Source organism: Stenella coeruleoalba, assembly GCF_951394435.1.
Source record: "Stenella coeruleoalba genome assembly, chromosome: 19".
In the NCBI taxonomy this organism is placed as follows: domain Eukaryota; kingdom Metazoa; phylum Chordata; class Mammalia; order Artiodactyla; family Delphinidae; genus Stenella; species Stenella coeruleoalba.
The window spans coordinates 59815549-59838314 of NC_137165.1; the positions used below are offsets into that span (position 1 = coordinate 59815549).

General features: G+C 47.2%; 1 protein-coding gene across 24 annotated transcripts in view; it reads right to left on the minus strand.

The window, feature by feature from the left end:
• Positions 1 to 22766, minus strand: part of CEP112 (centrosomal protein 112) — a 418997-nt gene that overhangs the window by 40163 nt on the left and 356068 nt on the right. For 23 of the 24 annotated variants that reach the window (XM_079905668.1, XM_079905662.1, XM_079905687.1 and 20 more), the window contains one exon: positions 2689 to 2778. In XM_079905668.1, coding sequence (XP_079761794.1) covers positions 2689 to 2778 — 90 coding nt within the window. Of the gene's footprint in view, positions 1 to 1477; positions 2001 to 2688; positions 2779 to 22766 lie in introns of those variants that run through there. The other variant, XM_079905663.1, reaches the window with a different exon arrangement.

The window sequence follows — 22766 nt, forward strand, 5'->3', positions numbered from 1 at the left end:
GTCACGAATGGAAAGGTCAGATTTAGATAAAAGTTAAAGCAAATTAAATATAGATGAATAGTATTTATGAAGTGCCCATGATTTGTTCTTCAGCTTTCCTGAAACAATTGGCATTTCTGCTTAGCTACACCCTAGGATCTCGTGGAAAGAACCCAACATTTCATGGTTGCAAAGATTATGAAATATTCAGCTTTACCCATGGGTATTTCCTGACATTTCTTTGGTGAACTGGAGGCTAATAGAAGATATCAGGAATTAGCGTAAGAAACAGTCTAGAAAGCTATTGTCACTACAAAGATGAAAGCAACTTTGATGATCAAGCAGAAGCCAATGAAATAAGACTGAAGTGGTTCCCGAATCCTCCCTATTGTCCATCTGGGATTTCTTAATTTCCCTGCTCTCAATATGTTACGGAATTTTCCGTGTGAAGTGCTGCCGTGAATTAGAGTGATGTCGACAAGCTTTACCTGAAGTCATATTCTATCACAAGCTGGGGAGGGCCCAGTCCTCCAGGGAGACCTGTTTCCTGCTTTTAAGAAGCTTGTCTTCTTTTAGTTCCAGGCATCCCAGCCAGCTGGGGGGTTGCAGGGAGGCTCAGATGACCTCAGTGACAACTGAGCCTGTGCCAGTCCCACCTGAAGGCCACACAGCCACCCAAGGACATATTTTCACCTGTGGCCAAATGGGCTCTGCTTCCGTCTGCTTTGCTCTTTGCTGCTCTCTGCCCACAGAGAGTTAATGGCGTTGCCCGCCGTACCGGGTGTCTGGGGCGGTATTTTTTTCCCTGCCATCCTTAATAAACTCACTTTCCCTATCGCTGCTAGGCAGCTTTCTAAACTAGAAATGCTGTAACTTAAAAACTGTCAAGGGGCTTCCCTGGTGGCACAGTGGTTGAGAGTCCGCCTGCCGATGAAGGGGACACAGGTTCGTGCCCCCCGTCCGGGAAGATTCCACATGCCGCGGAGCGGCTGGGCCCGTGAGCCACGGTCGCTGAGCCTGCACATCCGGAGCCTGTGCTCCGCAACGGGAGAGGCCACAGAAGTGAGAGGCCTGCACACCGCAAAAAAAAAAAAAAAAAAGAAAAAAAACCCAAAACTGTCATGAAAGGAGCAAAGATTTGGAATTCAGCTAAACCAGGATGTGAATCCACCTGTACTGGTTACCAGCTGTGTGACCTTGGACGTGTCACTTAACCTCTCTGGGTTTTAGCGTGCCAATTGGGAAATGGGGGGGTCATACTGGGCTTACACGGTTATTATCAGGATAAATGAACTAACATGTGTAACGTTTCTTGTACAGTGTCTCTCATCTTGTGGGCCTTCAATAAATATAGTTACTATTAGTTTTTCATCCTAGAATTTCCTATTTTGTGACCCTATCATGGACTGTCTGACACAGACCCTATACAAGACATATCGTATATAGACATGATATATACATACATGACACAAAGATGACATGCATATGATGCAGGGCATACATTAGACAGCAGGAAGGAATTACAGGAGGTCAAGTCCATTCAGTAAGTGTTATTACGTGGCATCTATTAGACGCTCACACCTGCCATTCTGTGCAATCCCTACCTTGGGGTCTTGTTTGTAAACAACTCCAGAGATGACAAAAGTTCCTCTATTCGCCTTACTTCAGGGCTTACTCTTCTGACAAGGCCGAAATGACCTAACCCAATATCCCTGCACTGAATTGACTACGAGACAACCAAAGTCTAAGCGTCTGCCAACACCTACAGCGGGTTCTGTCCATAAAGATCTGCGGCACTTAGAAGAATTTTAGTAATGCTGTACGCAGTAGCTGAGGACAGTGCGTTTACAAAAGGTTTCATTAAGACTCATGAAGTTTATTAATACACGGTTGACTTTTCAGTTTACATTTAGTTAAATTTACTTTAAATGTAAAAGAATTGGATGAAAATGATCCTGTGGTCACTGGCTATTGTCAAAGCCAGACTATTCTGGTTATACGAGATTTGTTTCATCAACACACTGGAAAGAAGGAGGAGAAAATTAAAATTCAAAAGAAAACATGATCTACGTCCCTGTGTTCTGATATGAGGACGCAGCAGACACCGTTGGCTGCGTCCCCAACACATTTCCCCTCTCCCTTGTCCGGGCTGTCCTTCCTTTTATGACTCCAACGCCGGCAGGCAGACCCTAAGTGGTCCAGCCTAGTTTGGTACCCTGCAGCCTCCCGCCAGGGATTGGACGTGTGACCTGCTCTGAGCGTGTGACCTGCTCTGGCCAATGAGATGAGAAGGGAGTTGCGTACGGGGGTGCTTCTGGGAAAGGTCTCCTGACTTTGCGGAAGGGCACCCCGGAAACGTAAGTCCCTTTTTGCCCCTGGATACTGCTAGATCTGCGCAGGATGCCTGGAGCTGCTGTGAGCACCGCGGAGCTGGTTTTGGGATGGACCCTACACAGGACGTAGAGCCGCACGAGCGAGAGAGAGGCGGAGCCAGCGACCCAGGGCTCCCCGCCCAGAGCCCACCCTACCTACAGGCTTTCTGCGACAGAGGTTAACAGGTTGCGAGGCAACAGATCCCTTTGTTGTTTACGCGCAGCAAGGGGCCGAGGATTCTGTTACTCGCGGCCAAAGCACCCGGTGGAAACAGGACACACGTGAGCTCCTGTACCTGGAGAAAGTGAACGAGCAAACCAGCCGAGCGGGCAGTACCTGCTCCTGTGATTCCAGTTCCTTGTGCTGCAGTTTTTTCTCCAAACATCGTGCTTGATTCGAGCGCTTTTCTAGCTCGTCTTGTAAAGCCTGAAACGGTATGAGATAAATACAAAAACATTAAAAATTAGCAGCCTTGGAAAAAGCTTTACCACCTGAACTGGTATCAAAAAGGCCTCAGCTCTGGTCTATTACTGCGGCTCCAAAACCGGCCTTTTCGTTTCAGGCCCAGATGTTTTCTACTTTAGGAACAACTAGTATCAAAAACTCCAGACTCACACACCAGACACATTAGCAGGTGTCAAAGCATCTTATAAAAACATCTCCTGTTCCCAGCATAGACACACAAGCACGCAATAAAGTGTAGAACTATTGCTAATTAAAGTAACCCTATCAGGACACCTGCGAGGCACACCCACACTCTGAAAAGTGTCCTGGTAGCTAGGAATCGTAACACTGGACCGACATGACATTGTTCAGAATTATGCTCTGGTCATTGGAGTATGTTATGGTAACCTTAAAGGCATTTTTTATTAAGCCGTCGAGGATGGCATGGAATTTGAGGAAACTGAAAGAAATAGACAGAGATGAACACTTTCAGTTGCCAAGTAGCTGTTGGAAATCAAATTCAGGTTCAGGCTGGGGGAAGCCGGGAATGGAAAGATCAGTAAATATCATTGTATCCATTACTACTTTAAGTAAAGAGGTGAACTAGAAAAGAAACAGGATCCATTCAAACAATCTGATGTTAATTATAGATATAGCACGTGGGAAATGACGGTGAACAGAACACACTCTCAAAGAGTGACTGCAAAGATGCTAAACGAATTCTCAAAATAAAATTCATTCAATTAAGACTCCTGAGTTTCTGCTCTAGGCGAAGGACTGTGACACGTATTCCAAATAAAGCGGTGAAAGAAAACAGACGAAACACATTCCCTGCTCTCACGGAGCTTCTGCTGTACTGGGGCAGACAATAAGCAAACGGTGAGCATAATGTATGTCAGTGGTAAGTGCAGAGGGAAAACACTGTGGGGAAGGAGGCTATCCTGGAACGCGGTGAGGAGGGGTGCTGCAGTCTTAAACAGCTGGCCCAAGACAACCTAACCGAGCCAAACCTGAAGGAGAAGAGCGAGCAGGTCACAGAGACACGTGCAGGAAGAACCTTCCAGGCAGGGACCCCTGCACATACCGGGGGTCGAGTCACGTCAGGTCCCGTGAACCTCAGAGGGCACTTGAGGACTTCAGGCTTTATTCGAGGTAGACGGGGGCTCCTGGAGGGCTGTGGGCAGGGTTGCTTTGGTTGCCGTGAAAAACAGATGGAAGAGGGACACGGGCAGAGGCAGAGAGACAGGGTCGAGGCCGTGAAAACACACCGGGAAAGGGTGGTGGAGAACTGGACCAGCCGGGGGCGAGGCAGCGGCAGCTTCCCAGTCTATCTGAAGACAGAGATCGCAGCTCCACGGAAAGGATGCAGAGCATGAAAAGTAAAAACAGAGAAGAGACTCCGGATTTTGGCTTGAGCAGGTAGAAGACCGCAGTTGGGGAGGTTCGGGACGGGAGGGACCGGTGTGGGGGAGAAGGTCGGAGCTCAGCCTGCGGTACGTCGAGTGCGGGATGCCTGTTCCACATCCAAGCCGGGATGCTGGGCAGCAGCTGGGGGAAGAGTCTGCAGTTCAGACACGATGTCTCGGTCTGTATCCACTAAAAATTCTTTCAATGCAATTCCAGCCTTTTCTCCATGCAGACAGAGACCGTGGTTCTTACCTTTTTCTGGAGTTCTAGCTCCACTGGAGCGTCTGGCAAATGCCGTGTGGTCACTCCCCACGTGGAAAACAGTGCTTATTATTTTGCCTGTGATTTCAGGGAGTCCAGTTGCCTGAAGCCTGTCCCTGGATGGACCCCAGGCTAAGAACCTCTATTTATAAGAGTATAGGGCTTCCCTGGTGGCGCAGTGGTTGAGAGTCCGCCTGCCGATGCAGGGGACGCGGGTTCGTGCCCCGGTCCGGGAAGATCCCACATGCCGCGGAGCGGCTGGGCCCGTGAGCCATGGCCACTGAGCCTGCGCGTCCGGAGCCTGTGCTCCGCAACGGGAGAGGCCACGACAGTGAGAGGCCCGCGTACCGCAAAAAAAAAAACAAGCAAAAAACTCAAAAAAAAAATCAGTTTAAAAAATGGAAAGTAACCAAGTAATATCCCACTTTCCAAAAAGTGAAAATGTATCAGACTAAAGGAAAAGGACAGCTGTTCCTGGTCTCATATTCTAAAAAGTTATTAGGTCATGAGATGTTCATCCTCAGTTTGCCAGAGGCCTGTATGAACACAACCACAACTACTGAGTGAGCACAAGAAGGACCTTTCTTTTAAGTTGTGGCTTCTTTATTCAAAAACCTTCCAATTTGACATTTGACACACCCACAAAACAGAACTTTTACTTTATTCCTGAGAAAAGCCCAAGATCATTAAAGAATGGAATGTCCAACACTGGGTCAAACATCTAAAACAAAATCCAACTTGAACGGCTATGCTGTTTATTCTGCACAAGTAGGCCCCGCCTCAGCTCTGCTGTGTGAACTTGCATCACTGCGGAAAGACGGTTCTTTTCTCCCAGTTAAACCTGCCTTTAAATGCCATGCAAGTGGGCTTGCTGGGCCTGGCCGGCCTCAGCTGGCTCTCAGAGAACTTCGTGGGGACTGTGAACAAAGAATGACATTTTCCAGAAGAAAAACGTACATGACATAAGCAGCTCTACAAGAACAACGAGGGCAGGCCACACTCTTTAAAAGGGAGCCGGTTATAGGATAATTTGATTTGTTTATTTAAAATATGAAAGTAGTGAGAGCACATTAAAGTGTAAAAGATTTGACAGTTTCATGGACTCTCCAGGGCGAGGAGAAGCCAGGGTAGCTAATGTGCCCCGAGCGGCACCTGTGATGGTCCCAGAGCTCTGCTGTTCGTTGGAGAAAGAGTATTATAGTCAACGCTATTTCCATAAAACTTATAAACATGGTTCGAGGCCAGCTGCTCAACTCGTAAAGCCACGCATTAAGGACTTCTAAAAACCAAAGTATCGGGGCTTCCCTGGTGGCGCGGTGGTTAAGAATCCGCCTGCCAATGCAGGGGACGGGGGTTCGAGCCCTGGTCCTGGAAGATCCCACATGCCGCGGAACGACTTAGCCCATGCGCCACAACTACTGAGCCTGCGCTCTAGAGCCCGCGAGTCACAACTACTGAGCCCACGTGCCTAGAGCCCGTGCTTCCCAAGAGAAGCCACCGCCATGGGAAGCCCGCGCACCGCAACGAAGAGTAGCACCCGCTCACCACAACTGGAGAAAGCCCGCGCGCAGCAACGAAGACCCAAGGCAGCCAAAACAAAACAAAACAAAACACCGAAGTATCTCTCATAGGCCTTAAACAAACATGAAATGATGGCAGATACATGCCTTTTAATAATGGACACATGAAATGCAAGTTCGTTTGAATTATAAGTGGTTAAAAAGTTATTTAATAAAGGAAAACTTCATTGGAAAGGAGAAAGACTGGGCTGTAATGATACACAAGATATAGTCAGAGCGTCCCTAGTGTACAAGGCATGACAGAGGCTTTCAGACTTAGGATTTAGCACAAGTTTTTCTAGAGATTTCTGACCTTGTCTTTGGCCAAACTCTCAGCCAGGTCCTCCCCTCATCTGAGGGTGGGACTGGGGGGGTGGGCGTCCATCTGGCCGGCCAAGCACGCAGACTTGTCTCATAACCCGGGACACCTGCACTGCAGGGTCTCACCAGACGGCATGATCTCAAACTCCCCACTTTCCCATCTTTACCAAAAACCTCAGTTGTGAGAAATGTGGAAAAATCCACTTGCAGATCGAAACAGAATCAGTAGCATAGAAGTCACCTTTCTCCTGAATCGCACATTCTACAGAACTGTGCCCTCCACTTTTTAGGAGTTTTCAGGCCGGTTCTCACTGACTTGAGATTCGGTGTGTCTTCCGTGCACCCTGCCTCATTCTGTGTTGCCAGGTCGTGGCTCACGCTTGTGTCTGGCTTGGTCACAAGTCACCACGAGGTCGGCGGTACATCTTCTGGGCCAGCCATCTGTATGAGGGCTGAAGCGTAAACGGCTCCTTCCCTGAGTGCTGGCCCATGGAACGTGTTCTCCCGGAAGTGGGACCTTGAATCGTGCAGCGTTCTTTTATTTGAAGGGACTGGATTAAATCAGATGTAAGCAAAAAAGATTGCGGATGAAGTTTTGCCCTATTTAAGTATAAAACTGGGGTTCTCAAAGCCGTTGATTTTGCGTTAAGTCTGTGGTCAGGAATCAAGGAAGGGACGAACCTCTGCTGGGTGAGACACAGGAGGGGCCTCACCAGCGGCACCTCCGCGTAGCCAAGGAGATGAGCAAGGAAGGAAAGCAGAGTGTACGAAAGACACTGCCAAGAAGGAGCCAGTCCCGCAAACTGTTAAAAACTGGTGAAGCCGGGTGGTGGGTAGATGGGGATTCTGCATATTATTCTCCCTACTTTTGCGTATGTTTGAAAGTTTCCATAATAAAGAAAAAAAGAATTTTTAAAGCTTTTTCTAGTTAAAAAACATGAAGTCACCATATCCTTCCTTTCATGAGGTTTGAATTTACTGTTTTACTTCAGAAAAAACAGATGATTCATTCGTCCTTCAGTGAATAGGCGGGATGTGTAAGGATTTCCCCATGTATACTTTGGAAGCAGGGAGTGGGGTGTTCATATTTTGACCTAAGGAGAAGATAACAGGAAAGGGAAGGCTTACTTATATTTTTATTGAGATACAATTTACTTATGGTAAAACTCTAAAATTTCTTAAAAAAATGGTGATGGTCTGTTTTCCATTTAAAACATGTCATATGATTTAAAAGTTTGTGTCATAAAATATCTGTTCAGATAATAAAATCCTGCTTATAAACTATCTTCCACTGATTGGTTTATCCATCAAACCGAAATGACACCCGACCTGTGACTACAGAGAAGAGACACAAATTATGAAAGGGAAGGAAGCAGAACTCTCATTTAAACCTTAACTGCCTTTTTAACAATGCCCAAGATTACACATGGTGCTGACAATATTTCTGATCAGTAGGCTTCCTTTGACAGGTAAATTGACACAGAAACAGCAAATGCTTTTCTTTCTACTACTGCTAACCGGAAGGTAAGGGAAAATTAAATAAAACAATAAAATCTCATTACTTTTTTTAAAAAAATCACATCTTAAGCAATTGGGATCCAGCAAAAAGCCCAAGCCCTGTGCCCCGGATGAGGAGACACAAATCTGGGGTTAGGGGAGGTGACACAAGAGCAGAGAGTGGCGTTTTGACTGGGGGGCCTTGCTGGCTGTTTACACGGGCCCCAGTGACTCCTTTTCTCATTTTATTTTATTTTTAAGTAGGCTAAACCTACTAACAAAAGCAACAAGTCTTCTTCAGCTGAAATGCCGGTCAAGATTTCTTTTAAAGTGATTTCTTCAGACCTACCCAGAACGCATAACAAACCGTAAAATCGTTTTATTAGTGATTCTGTAGCACCGAGCACAGGTTTGTGCTCTAGAGGTAAAGTTACTCAACTAGAACCAGTTACTGCCGAGGCCACTACCATATTCAAAACACAATAGTATAATTTTTTTCCTCTAAGGCTTCCATTCAGGCTTTCAATTTTTTCACACTCCATGCAAGTACCTTTTCTTTTCTTTTTTTAACCCTCGTAAGTCAGCCTCTCGTGGTACTGGTATGAAGAAAAGGGGTTTTAATGCCTATGATACTCTTCACATGAGGCAAAATTCCTTTCCGGTGAAAACTTTTTAGTTGTTGCAACAAACCGCAGGAATGAGAAATTGCACTTTGATATGAGCGATTTTATAGTATTTATTAGGCTACTGATTCAACAGAAAAGGCAAAAGTATTGCAGCCAATATAAAAAACAAGAGTAGCACTTTCACCAAAGAATACGAAAGTTTTCGCTTTCCCTCTCTTTTCTTCTCCCTCTCACCTACTTTCAGGCCTTTAAAATTTCCTAAAAACCTTCCTTGAAAAGTCTTAAAACTGCACTTTTTAAAAAGTTAGTGTTTCCCAGTCTTCACAGAGGTTCCAGGAAAAGAAATCACGTTATTCCAAAACTTGGATGATCTAAGGAAGCTGGAAGGTCCTAACACACCTCGTTAATGTTCCCCAGTCACACAGAGACCGTCCTGACATCACCCACGTCTCCTCTGGGAGTGGTCAGTGCATCTGTACTCAGGAAATTCAAAGCACATTTGCCCTACTGCGTCCCTCCAGACAGCTTCACTTGCGAACACATTCTTATCTCGGGTGGTAGGAATCTAGGATCAAGTTCAAGAAGCCCGGCTACGATGTTCCAGGATCTCAGAGGAATTTCCTCATTCAGCCTGTGCGATAAGCATTTGCACTGCAGTCAGTCTCCGCAGAACAGAGGCCGCCCCTCCTCTGCGTGAGCCCAGGGAATGCGGAGCGCCCGTAAGTCACTGGTTTAAATTTTTACTTACTTACATGTCTAATCGTTCACACGTGCAGTCCCCTGCGCCTGCAGCATCATTCCAACCCCTGCCAACAGACGTGAATTTCTACCCCGTTGAACCTGAAGTTGTATTTCTCACTAAGTCAGTATGTCCCCTATATGATAACATATTTATGAATTGTGAATTCATCTGACTTCCCCCCTGCATCTTAGACTATGAGCTTCACAAGGGTAACACTCCTGCCCATATTTTTAAAGTGGTCTCTGAAATGCTTAGTAAAGTGTTGGGACTATGGTAATAGTAGTTACTGGTGACATGAACCACTTATATAAAGAACAAGCTGCTTTTCATTGGAAACAGTTGGGGTGTTCCTGCTAAAACTTCTCCAGATTTCATTCCCCCCCCTCAAATTACATAACTACCTTTCCTTACTGTGTCCCTAGCTAAAAATGTCTGAGCTTTACCCAGTCTGCTCCCTCAACTGTCCAAAGGGGTGTCCCTTCTTGTTTCCTCAAGGGAGTGCATGCATCAGTGCCCTCATTTCTCTTTTCAAGTTCTAAGGGGTTGGTCACAACTAGCGGACATTTAGTCCTGTCCAAAATGGCCATTGAGACGTTGGTCCAGGCCCAAAGGTCCTTGGTGTTTGCGCCTATCAAAACGTCCACTGGATTCAAACAGCCCATTACATTTCTTTATACTTTGGTTAATAGAATAAATGCATTAAAGATACTATCATGTTTTATTGGTCCAATCATTGTGCTGTGGCTGCAGCTGCCAACGATAACCCCCCCTGCCTCGGTGGCCGGGCACAGGGGTAGGCAGACGGGCTGGGGTCCAGCTCTTACAGAACCGCGGGGTTCGTATTAAGTATGTGCACCAAGAGGAGACCGAAAGCTAGAGAAACGCGCAGAGGATGGCAAGTCGGGGCTGGGATCTCGCGGCCCATGGTGTGTTGACACGTCACCGGGCATCTGGTGGAGGGTGGAGTTGGAAGGGAGGAGCCTGGCCCAGCCTCCAGGTAACACGGGCAGTGACAGAGCACTGGCTCTGGAGGAGCGAGGACAGGCGTGCTCTCCTGATACACGGCAGTCGCGTGTGACAGCCACCGTGAGGGGACACCAGGCATCTGATTAACCCTCCCCCCGCTGCCCCATTGCCAGGGGTTAACGGGAGATGTTCTCTTGAATCAGCGTCCTGTAGATGGACCATCCTGGGGGCCACAAGAAGCACCTGCTGCTCTCTGGAGGGGTTTCAGTGGGTGTGACCCCCATACGTACCTGCTAGTCAGCGTGGGCCGCCGTGCCCTCAGCCGCTGCCCGGCTACCTGCTGACCCAGCCCAGCCAAATGGGGTGTGGAATCCCTCAGACATTGGTAAGGTTCCCCTACCAGTAAACCAGTCATCACTGGTCAGATGGCTACAAAAGAACAGAAGTAGCCCTTCTTCTGCTGCTTGGCAATGGAACACCTTTATCTGAAAGTTCTCAGGGGAATATGGCAGCAATAGTATACTCACAGAAAGAAAAGCCAGCACTACATGATGCTGGTTTCTGTTACCGTTGCCACTTTCATAACAGGAAGAGGAGTAAAAGGCACTGACACCACGAAGCGGTGGGGCTCTGCAGTGCCTGATGGACGACTAGTTGGGATCTGGATAAATGACAATCATTCAGACGGGACCAGAAAGCATCCGCACAAGGTGGACGCTGAAGGGGAGATAAGGAAACCCGACAGGTTAAAATGACACGCAGAGAGGAAGCAAACGCAAAGCCATGGAAGAACTCTCTCGTGATATTCGTGATGAAGGAGTCCTGACGATGCTGCCAGAAAGAACTCACTGAAGAGGCAAGTCCACCCAATGTCATTGCATGGAATTGAAATTCCAGATGAGTATAAAGGGACCAGATGCAGAAGACCATTTCCTGGGGACAATTCAGGTGCTCAAGACAATGAAAGAATTCTGATTTGCACGGCTTGTGACACTGTTCGCTAGTGAGGTGCCAGGCACACTATTCAGTGACAACACCTTCAAGCGGCACCGACACAGGTCACGCACGTATGGACTGTGAGCTGCTGTGTGACGCTACACTGTGCCTCTGATGGACCCTTTAACCGTGAACAGGCAAAAGTACACTTACGAATACATACGTGAGAACACACTTGCATTTGCACAGGGAAGAAGGCTCAGCGTTAACCCTTCACTGTGCAGACGGGTCTCAAGATTGCAACCATGACTGCAATTCAACTACTCAACCTAACGCAGCTGTAAGAGGATGCCTGTTTCACTTTTCACAATCACTGTGGCGAAAGTTACCTTCTTTGGGTCTAACGTGGGGGTGTATGACAACGGAAAGTAACACCTGTACACCTGTGTACAGCGTGCATGCGTGCTGTTTAAACTTCCACTTGTGCCTTTGGAAGATGAAAATGACACTTTGGAGTACGCTGTGGAGAAGGCGGAAGAAAAATCAGATGACCAAATAGGTCGTGTTGAGGGTGTATGTCCGTGGAAGGACTGGCAGGGCAGAAGACCAGACGCCCCAAGAGTGCAGCAGAAACCTGGAATGTTTGCACATCAGTACTGAACGGTGATCACAGGACAGACAGCCCAGCAGAAGCTGGCACGGCACATCTCAGAAGCTGGTGGTAGCGCATCACCCTTCCATGTGGAGATTTACTGAAGCGCTAACAGACAACTGGCAAAGTCGCGACACGTTGTCACCCAGGTGTCTGGTGGTCACACTCAAGTACAGCTCCAGCTTCACAACAACACTGACAAGATCAAATTCATACAACCGAAATTGTACACAGATATCATCTAACACATACGACGCCAACAGTCGGGTCCATACGTACTTGAGAGTGATTGCTCATCCGCTTAAGAGTAACCCTGCTGATTCATGGTGAGGAAGAACAACAATAAATGGAAAATCCAAAATCCACCACGAATGACAATAAAAATAACGTCAATAAAATTTTAACTAGGTTAAATGTTTGTATTGTTTAGTGAATCGTGGACCCAGTGGCCGTTCTGGACAGGACCACGTGCCCTGCAAGGCCCGGCCACACTGCTGACCCCTCCCTTTCTGCCCAGCCTCTCTCGGCGTCTCGTCTCTCCCCGCTGCCCGCTGGAAACTGGTCCCCTTGCGCACGTTGTTCGGGGGAACGACGTCGGCTCTGGGGAGACACTCTTCAGGCCCCTTCAGTCCTGATGCTCCTTTTTCCCATGACGGCCACATTTCTCAAGCATTTTACTCCGTGACCCAGATTCTCGCCCATCAGCTACCATTTTCCTCACCTGGAGCCTGACTTTGGTCTCCACACCTTATTAAACTTGCTCTCTGCAGGGTCCGCAGTGAAGCTTTCCTTGCCAACGCGATGGCCTTTCTCGCATCTCTGCCTGCCTCGACCTTTCTGCTGCCCTGAGCGCTGCGAGAGCCCCCCCTTCCAGGGCTGCTCCGAGGCCACGAGGCCCTGGCGACCCTCCTCCTCCTCCAGCGCTTTGCTCATCCTCCTGTTCTGCCCTTTAAATTGTGGATCTTTCCCGAACCAGGTTCTCGTCGCTCCATTTTCCTCTCTAAACAGTCTTCTTTAGACAATCCATTTCATACATTAATAAAAGTATGTCTATGATCTGAACGTATACCAGGCCCCGTGTCAAACGTTACCCTGCGAAAGCACTGGCTCCTGTGTATACGGCAGATCTATAAAGGAATAGTTACATCATGTAAACAGCACCAAAGAGGTCTTGGCAAGCATGGAGGAAGGCGGGACGTGGGGAGGAAGACGAGCGGGGCGGTGAGCTGTGGCCGCGGGAGGCGCAGGGAAGGCGTCCGCACAGATTCACTGCAGAGGGCAAGGCGTGGCCACACGGGGGCAGGCTGCTGGTGGCACACGGGGCCTGGCATGCGGACGGTGGGCCTGGAACCAACTGGCAGAGGCAGCCTGGGCTCCCGAGACGGGCCTCGGGGGCCTCGGGGACTATGCATTCTGTCCTGCAGTAAAGGGAACCACCAAAGGGCCCAGGGTGACCAGCTGGACGGATCAGGAAGAACATCCAGGTGACAGCGTGGCAAGCGGAAGTGCTTTCAGAGCCTCGGCCAGACACACGTGCGCGTCCACGGGACCAGCCGGGGAAAGAGCGTGCCTCCGCGCTGCGTGTCAGCGTGGGAGAAAACTGTGCTCGAAGCCTCACGACTGTCTGTGCCAAGGCTGGGCACAGGGATTTTGCCGAGGGTTAGGAATACAGAATGAGGCAGAACGGCAAGTTTCAGGTCAGTGAGAGATGTTGCGGAAACCCTAAAAAAATCAAAAGAAATTTAAAAAGCACAATTTTCCAGACTGTCTTGTGCAGGACCATCTGCCTTAGGAGTTGCCCCTGTCAGAGCCGGGGGACCATCACGAGGCCACCTCGATACCACGAGGGGTGTGGGGCTGGCTTGGACACGAGCTGGGGAGAAGGGCTGGGCCTGGGGCGGGGGGCGGGGGGCACGCGGGGATGGGAGAAGAGCCAGAGCCAGAACCTCGGGGCTTGGTAAGAGCGCGCCGGCGCGGGTACGAGAGAGGAGGGTTAAAGCAGGACCCCAGCATCGGTGGCGAGCAGCCGCCACCCACCAAGGCGGGGAACACGGTAGAAAAAAAACATATGGACAAGAAGAGAGAAAAATAAGTTCCTCGGCGACACACGTTCAGAAGCAACATGACGGCAGGGCCTTGAACATGAGAACACGGGGCCGAGGAAGACACAGCTCGGGGGCGGAGCGACCGTGCGCGGACACCTGCCCAGTAACGGCGGGTCCACTGGGGCCTTGCTGCCGCCGATCCCCAAGCTCAGCCGCGCTCCCATCACCTCACGAGTCCTCCCTCCACCTGCTTCTCACCCGCGCGCTTCTCACCGGCTGTCAGCAGCGTCACGCCAAACCCACCGAGCTCAAGACGCAGCTCAGGGCACCCCAGCAGCTTGCCCGGCTGCCCTCTGGTCGGCGGCGCAGCCGCCTCCCCGCGCCCCGGTTGAACGCGCACAGTCCGCGGGGCGTCACCCCACGCGCGGTGACCGCGCCCGCCACCCACCGGGGGGCCCAGCCCCGCACCGCCCGGGGCCTTGGCGCTTCTCCCCGCCTCGCCTGCAACACTCTTCTTCTCCCTGTACGCCCTGCTACCTCCCTTCAGAAGCCTCCAGTGACCTGGAATGACTCGGTTCGGTTGTACTATGTTTAGACTTTAACGCGATCCATTAAAATGTAGGAAAACAGGAAGAAAAAGTTCCTAAGTCACACATTCAACTGTAACAATGATGCCAATGGTTTGCCTCTTACAGTATGACGTCAAAAAAGAAATTATGGGTTGAATTACATCCCTGCCAAAAGATATGTTTAAGTCCTAACCCACAGAACCTCAAAATGTGACCTTGTTTGGACACAGGCTGCTGCAGATGTAATTAGTTAAGATGAAGTCATACTGGAGCAGGTGGGCCCTGCATGCAATCTGACAGGTGTTCTTATGAGAAGAGGAGAAACACCCAGGAAGAGCTGGGCCACGTGACAATGGACGTAGGGACTGGAGAGTGAGCCACCTACAAGCTAAGGAGCCCCAAAGATCGCGGAGGACCCGGGAAGGGAACAGAGGCAAGGCAGGAGCCTTCAGAGGGAGCCCGGCCCTGCTTGAGCTCAGACTTCTAGCCTCCCTCCAGAACTGTCAGACAACAGCTTTCTGTCTGAAGCCCCCCAGTTTGTGTTACTTTGTTATGGCAGCCCTAGGAAACTAATATACATGGCAAGAAAATTCCCTTGTTTTACATATTTTCTCTCTGAAACTCTACCCCGCCTCCACTCCTCTCCTGCTACCCAGTTCTACACCTCATTTCATCCATGTAAGGACCAAGAGTATTCTCATTATGAGCCAATCTGGAAAACCGCATTAGGAGAGTATCACTGCTATTATATGTACTCGCTGGTTTTCCTGTAACTGTGTGTACACAGTCCTGTCAGGTTAGGAAGGAGCCCATTCCAATATCACACTGGCACATTCCTACACATGATGGAGAAGATTCCTAAGACGTGAACGCAGAGATTCTTAGGCAAGCCTTTCTGGCACTCCCATTCAGAGAGGGGATGGAAATTATATGTATGCCAGGTAAAGTGTTTTTTCTTCTCTTTTTCTTTTTCACCCTTAGGATACTGCACTATGTGGGGCCAATACTTATGAAGGAGGAAGTTTAAAACCTTCCGTTTAAACCACTTAGAACGAGAGGGTTTGCAAAGACCCTGCTTAATGTTCAGCTGACACACTGTCAGAAACGTTTATCGTGCAGCCTTCTGAAGTGTCTTCCACTTCCTTTTGGTTCTTGAGGCTTGGACTGCAGTTAGTTATCGGCAACAAAGCATACACGTGATGGCGTTTTTACAGTCATTCTTTCAGTTTGATTTCCGAACTACTAAGCAAAATTCAATTCTCTGATCAGAAAAATGATTAGTGACCTAGTTTCATGCTGAATGCACAACACAGCTGATTTCTGAGGTCACTTTTATATGGATCTGGAGACAGTGTAAGGGGCTTAGAGATGTCACTTAAGTGTTTAGCATCTTCGGATATAAAAATGTGCCCCTTGACTTTAGGCTCTAATTCTTTCAGTGCAAATTAGGAAACAGCGACTTACATTATTGAGATTTCTCTGGCAGCTTAATTCCTAACATAAATACCTTGGCATTGACTACACCTCCAGCTCACATTTGTGCAAGAGGAAGCAAAACTCTTTCTAGATAATTCAACTGAGTGATATTTTTTAAAATACATACAATGTGTTAGACATCATGTAGGAAGCAAAATGTGGAATAAGCCATGGTCTCACCTTTTAAGGCGCTCGCACTATCTTAGAAGGTATGTGATAAGGACAAAAAGCAGGCGAGTTCTGTAAGTGTCTTAAGTGTCCAATTGAGAGAACAAAAGGAAAAGGGAAGGACACAGGAAGAAGTTCCACGACAGATGAGTGCAGAAGGTGGGACTTTCTACAGGCCAGCTGACCGGGCTTCTGCAGGAAGTCACCGGCATGGAACAGAAAGCCGGGAGGGTGCGCTTTAGACTGAAAAAGACACAGGATACGTAACGACCAAACATAACGTGCGGGTTCTGTCTGGATCTTGATTCAGACGAATCAACTTAAAATGGCACTTCTGAGGAGAATTGGGGATATCTAATTATGAAGCAGGTATTGGATGATACTAAAAGATAATCGTTAATTTTCTTAGGTGTGACACTGGCACCATGGCTGAGTGACAGAGTGTCCACATTTTCCGAGAGGCATTCTGAAATATGTAGGATAAAATGACGGGATGTCTGGAATTTGCTTTAAAATATTTTCGCCAAGAAAAGAAGGAGAAAGTGTAAAACAAATATGGCCCAATCTTGATAATTGTTGAAGCTGCATGATGGATACATTGGAGTTCATACTACTAAACTCTCTACTTTTGGGTATGTTTGCAAACTTTTATAATAAAACTTAAAAAAAAAACCCATATACAATTAAATGACCTGGGGGAAAAGCACAAGGTGATTAGGAAAGTCTTCCGGTAGGAAGTGGCATTTGGGAAAAACCTTGAATAACAGCAACAACTCTGACAGGCAGAGGTGGGGAAGGGGGAAAACTGTCTGCTAAAGAAACAGCATTTGCCAAGGTAAATAAGAGGAAATAAACCCACCCATATATGGTCAATTAATCTATGATAAGGAGGCAAGAATATACGACGCAGGAAAAATAGTCTCTTCAACAAATGGTGCTGGGAAAACTGGACAGCGACATGCACAAGAATGAAACCAGACCACTGCCTCCCACCACACACAAAAATAAACTCAAAATAGATTAAAGACATTCTCGAATGTAAGACCTGAAACCGTAAACCTCCTAGAAGAAAACATAGGCAGTAAGCTCTTTGGTATTGGTCTTAGCAATATTTTTTTGGACCTGTCTCCAAAAATAAACAAATGGGACTACCTCAAACTAAAAAGCTTTGGCACAAGAAAGGAAACCATCAATAAAATGAAAAGGCAACCATCAATAGAATGAATGGGAGAAGACATTTGCAAATCATATAACCAATAAGAGGTTAATATCCAAAAGATATAAAGAACTTATACAATTTGACATTAAAAAACTCAAACAACCCGATTAAAGAATGGACAGAAGACCTGAACAGCCATTCCTCCAAAGAAGACATACAGGTGGCCAACACACATGAAAAGATGCTCAACATCACTGATCAATACGGAAATGCAAATCAAAACCACAATGAGATGTCACCTCACACCTGTCAGAATGGCGATTATCAAAAAGACAAAAAATAACAAATGTTGGCGAGGATGTAGCGAAAAGGGACCCCCCCCATGTGCTGTTGATGGGAATATAAATTGGTGCAGCCCTTCTGGAAAAAAGTATAAAGATTCCTCAAAAAATTAAAACTAGAACTACCATACAATTCAGTAATTCCACTTCTGGGTATGTATCTGAATGAAACGAAAGAGTAACTCAAAAAGATATGCACTCCAGTGTTCACTGAAACATTATTTACAGTAGCCAAGATATGGAAGCAATCTATGTGCCCATGGATAGATGAATGGACAAAGAAGAATGGAATACTACTCAGCATAGAAAGGAATGAAATAATGCCATTTGCAGCAACATGGATGGACCTAGAGAATATCATACTAAGTGAAGTCAGACAGAGAAAGACAAATACCATATGATATCACTTATATGTGAAATCTAAAAAAAATGATACATATGAACTTATATACAAAACATAAATAGACCCATCCAGACACAGAAAACAAACTTATGGTTACCAAAGGGGAAAGGGGGGGGCAGGGATAAGTTAGGAGTTTGGGATTAGCAGATACACACTACTAAACTTGAAATAGATAAACAATAAGGACCTATGGTATAGCACAGGGAACTATATTCATTATCTTGTAATAGCCTATAAGGGAAAAGAATCTGCAGAAGAATATATACATGTATATATGTATAAGTGAATCACTTAGCTATACACCTGAAACTAACACAGCGTTGTAAATCAACTATACTTCAATAAAAAAAAAAATTTAAAAAAGAGAACATGAAGGATTAAAACTTTTTGTGAGTTACTGAATTAACAGTAACTGTTTCCAGGAGTGTAAGTGTTATCCTTCTAATCACTAGGAGTAGCACGTGATAAATACAAAGAAAAGCCCTTAATAACGTTTTAACACCTTTCAAACTAACTTGAGTAAAAGACAATAATGTGCGAGACTTCATGAGCTATAGAAGAACCAGCTTGAATCAAAAGACCCAGCACTTAATGCAGGGATGCAAATCGTCAAAAAAATATTTTTAAGCAAAAACCAAAGCTGTTTCTTGGTAGAATGAAGCCAAAATATATTTGTTCAACCTTAACTTCATCAAAGGGTTGCTTTTACTGATGAATTATGCCTGTAACTAAAACCATAAGGCTAGCACAGGTTTTTTTGAAATGAATTGCCACAAACCAAACACCTACCTACAGCTTAAGATAAGCGTGGTTTCTCGTCAAAATTGGTAAAACTCATTTTAGTGCATTGCAAGATGTGGCCTAGGAAATCTGACTTTTTAAATAAATTTTTTAAAATTCTACTCCCTCATTGATTCACTGCTAGCATGGCTTGTTGGCCCAACTTCAGAACAGCTAAGGCCTCTCAATCTCCCGCTGGTAGATCAATCTCTGTTCCAGCGCCTAACATCTATTTTAAAAATTGATGTTTTACTTGTTTTTATGTTTTACTTCTGACTGTAAAATAACACATGCCAGGTGAAGAAAAACAGAAAAGCATAAAGAGGAAAATAAAATTTCCATACTCCCCGCACCCACATACACCTCTCTGAGCCCAGCGTCTTTCTCCCGTCTTCTCCCCACGCGCCCGAGAGCAGCGCGCTCAGAGTGTAATCATAAAGCCTCTATCCCTCTGTCTCCCACTGTTCTTTTAATCTTGCTTCATGCACGCAGCTCTTCCACCCCTCGGTGAAAACTCAGAAAGGGGCCTTGAGTTTCCAGGTCCCTCCAGTCCTACGGCCACTTTAAGTGGCACACGTGGTCTTCATCCTCTGGGATCATTCTCAACACATTCAGTTTGTTCCTAATTCAATCTCATCCAAGGCAAGACACGTTCAAGGGACTCCAGAACATCAGCGAACATGATTTGTTATCAAGGCACTTCGACTTCCTGTTTATCTTTGAACAGGGACCTGAGTCAGCGGGGTGGTCCTGGGGGGGCCCCCGCACCCCAGCACCCCTGATGATGGCTGAGACGGGCGTGGATGTGGGGTGCTCCTGGCCTCCCCACGCTAGTTCTTCCAGGTTACGCTCCTCTGGGAACACCCCTCCACGTTTGCCTTCCCCTTGCCCCCTTGTGTGCTGCTCTCCGCCAGCTGGATGCGGGGGTCACCTTCCCTCCCCCGCCCCCCATTCTGCAGAGAGCGGCACGTGGAAGAGAAGTCTCACTTTCACCCTGTGCTCATGCAACGGATTTGTATCAAAAGCCCGCTGTCCTCAACAGAACAATTGCCGAGATGCTGCAAGGGAGGGCAATTGGGCTGAGGGATGGATGGGTCTTGCCCTCACGGGGTAATTCTGATGACTTTTCCTATAACTCACGGATAAGACACACAGAAGATGAATAATAGGACAAAAAATAAACACCTCTTTACCCACTTCTTCTGGGTCTCCGAGGAGACTATTCTGTATTTATATGTCAGGTGGCGAGCAGTCTGGAGAAAACGATGTCTAACATTGCTTATACGCCACGCAGGAATAGTTCCGAAGACTTTGGAAAACGGCGTATTAAAATGCTTGCGGCACTGACACGAAGCCGGGCAGGGTTACACGCAGCCCCATCCTCCATGTGCAGTGACCGCCCTCGTCCATCTGACCAGCAAAGCCCAGACCAACATATAATTTCTGCTGTGCCATGGGGCTTCAGAAGGGTTTTGAGCAACAAAAAAAGCCTTCTGCTTTCTCCCCAGCAAATGTAAATAGTGACCAAAATAGTACTAGAAAGTAAGCTGGGCTAGAGCTGTGTGGGCCCTGCTCTACCTTCCACTTTTGATGAGAAGATGTGAGTGAGGCTGTCCTCTGCGTAGGCGGGTGCATGGGTGACACTCAGAAGCAAGGACTAGATGGGACTCAGGGCTGTGCACCATGGAACTGGAATGAAACTTCGTTTATGCCAAAAATCACCTGTGCCAGGCTGAACCGGCTAATGCTGGCTCAGGAACGAGGTGAAAACTGGGCATAAAAACTAGGAAAGGCAGACTCAAGGCACAAAACACATGGGAAGGGACTTTCCTGGTGGTGCAGTGGATAAGAATCTGCCTACCAATGCAGGGGACACGGGTTCGAGCCCTGGTCCAGGAAGATCCCACATGCCGTGGAGCAACTCAGCCCGTGCGCCACAACTACTGAGCCTGAGCTCTAGAGCCCGCGAGCCACAACTACTGAGCTTGTGTGCTGCAACTACTGAAGCCCTTGCACCTACAGCCCGTGCTCCGCAATAAGAGAAGCCACCGCAATGAGAAGCCCGCACGCTGCAACGAAGAATAGCCCCTGCTCACCACAACCAGAGAAAGCCCGCGTATAGCAACAAAGACCCAATGCAGCCAAAAAAAGTAAAAATAAAAATCTTAAAAAAAAAATAAAACAAACAAACACATGGGAAACACGTTCGAAGCATTCGCAGCCTAGTACACTGACAACACAAACCCCCCTGCAACCTCCATACGTCAATCATTCTCACTTTTCCTGCGTTTTTTCTGGTTTCTGAACTTCATAGTAAGGTAGGTAGATGACATATGGCTCCCGAGTATTCTGGTCGCTTACGGAAACGCATAATGTAAGGTGGGAGTAGAGGATGGCTTTTCTAGCAGATAGTAGTGGTCTAGGGTGTTACCAGGTATGCAGACAATTAGAACCTGCTGATATAATTGAAATTATTACATAGCCTTCTGAAATTGCTGTTTTTATTTTGGGGAACCTCAAGTCCAAATCTGCAAAGGATACAAATTATATTAACTTTAGAAACAAAAACATAAGAAAACCTAAATATAGCCATTTAAGGAAAACCTATACTGTGTAAAGAACAATTTAGAAGTTATTTTAAGAGCCACACCAAACTGTCGTGCTGCACGTTGGTTCCTAACAAAACAGGTCCAGGTGACGGCAGAATGCAAATATTCCATGAATACAGTCCATTTCCATCCCTCGAATCCTCTGAGAGCTATGAGTTCCTGCAGGCCAAGCCAGTTTACTCTCCTTCTGCCGTAGGTTCCCCTCCAAGGAGCTGAAGGGCATGACACGCAAACTGCCTCTTCTCTCTAATTCTGGCCACTCCTCACGTGCGCACACGAGCTTCCCAGCCACGCTTGTAAAGGAGTCTGAATATCAGTTCTTCAAACCTTGAATATAATCTTCACCTAAGTTACGTAAAAGCATCTTCTACCTTCTCCTCTCCAGAAAGGATTTGATTTTTCCCAAGACAATATGTCCCTTTGAACTTCAGTTTTCAAAAGTGAAAATTAGAGCAGGGACCAGACAGTTCCAACTCAGCTCTAACACCCCCTCCCAGCCCCCGCCCACGTCTCTCTGTGTCCCACACATTCACATGCATACGTATGTACATATATATAGATATAAAAATATATATTTTCATTTCCCTCCCCACAGTGTAAATATGTGACCTCTTTAGGTAACTCTGTTTGTCACATCTAATTTTCTTTGGGTTGTGATAACCCAGCTAATCAAAGTGTACAAGAGCCAACAAACCATATATTTTACAATATTCGTGTTTGGGGGGAAGGTCTATGTAGCGTCCAAATTTTCACCACTGACTTGGCAATTACTGGCCCCCGGTGTGAAGATGAACGCTACCTAACGGAATATGCTTCTGTCGGTTGACTCTTCTCCCTTCCCCTCTGGGCTCAGAGCGTGAGTGCGCAGCCCTGGCCGTCTCCCTCCCCGAACCCTACACTAATCGGCCACCTGTGTCCTTAGGCATATGCTCTGAGCTCCTCTCTTCCCTCTCCTCCGAAAACCTTAACTTCGCCTCCATTTTGTTAAATTAAGCAATCCCATATTCTGACCTGGTGAAAGAGACAACATCATTAAAGATCTATATACATGGAAACAGTGGGTATATTTAGGCAATAAAAATCGTCCCCTCTGGAAGCTTCTGAGTAGGGGAGGGACATGATTCGGTCTGTTTAGACATGGGGCTGATTTATCTGCTCTAGGGACACACGGAAGAAGAGCTGGACGGCACGGAGCAGGGAGACTCAGGAAGAGTCGGGAGAGAGAGGCAACAGGCGTAAACCGGGTAGAAAGCAAAGGGTGAATGTGCGGCGCCGGAACAGCAGACTGCGCAGGAGTCAAGGAAGGGACAAGGCAGCCGAGGAGCCGAGTATAACCGGGGCCACGCGCGGTGCGAGTGGGGAGAAAACACCCTGAGCTCTGGATTCTGAGAGCTCATCCCCACTGGGGTGTCAACTCCGGGGAAACTAGGGTCAAAGCTGTGATTCTTCTGCA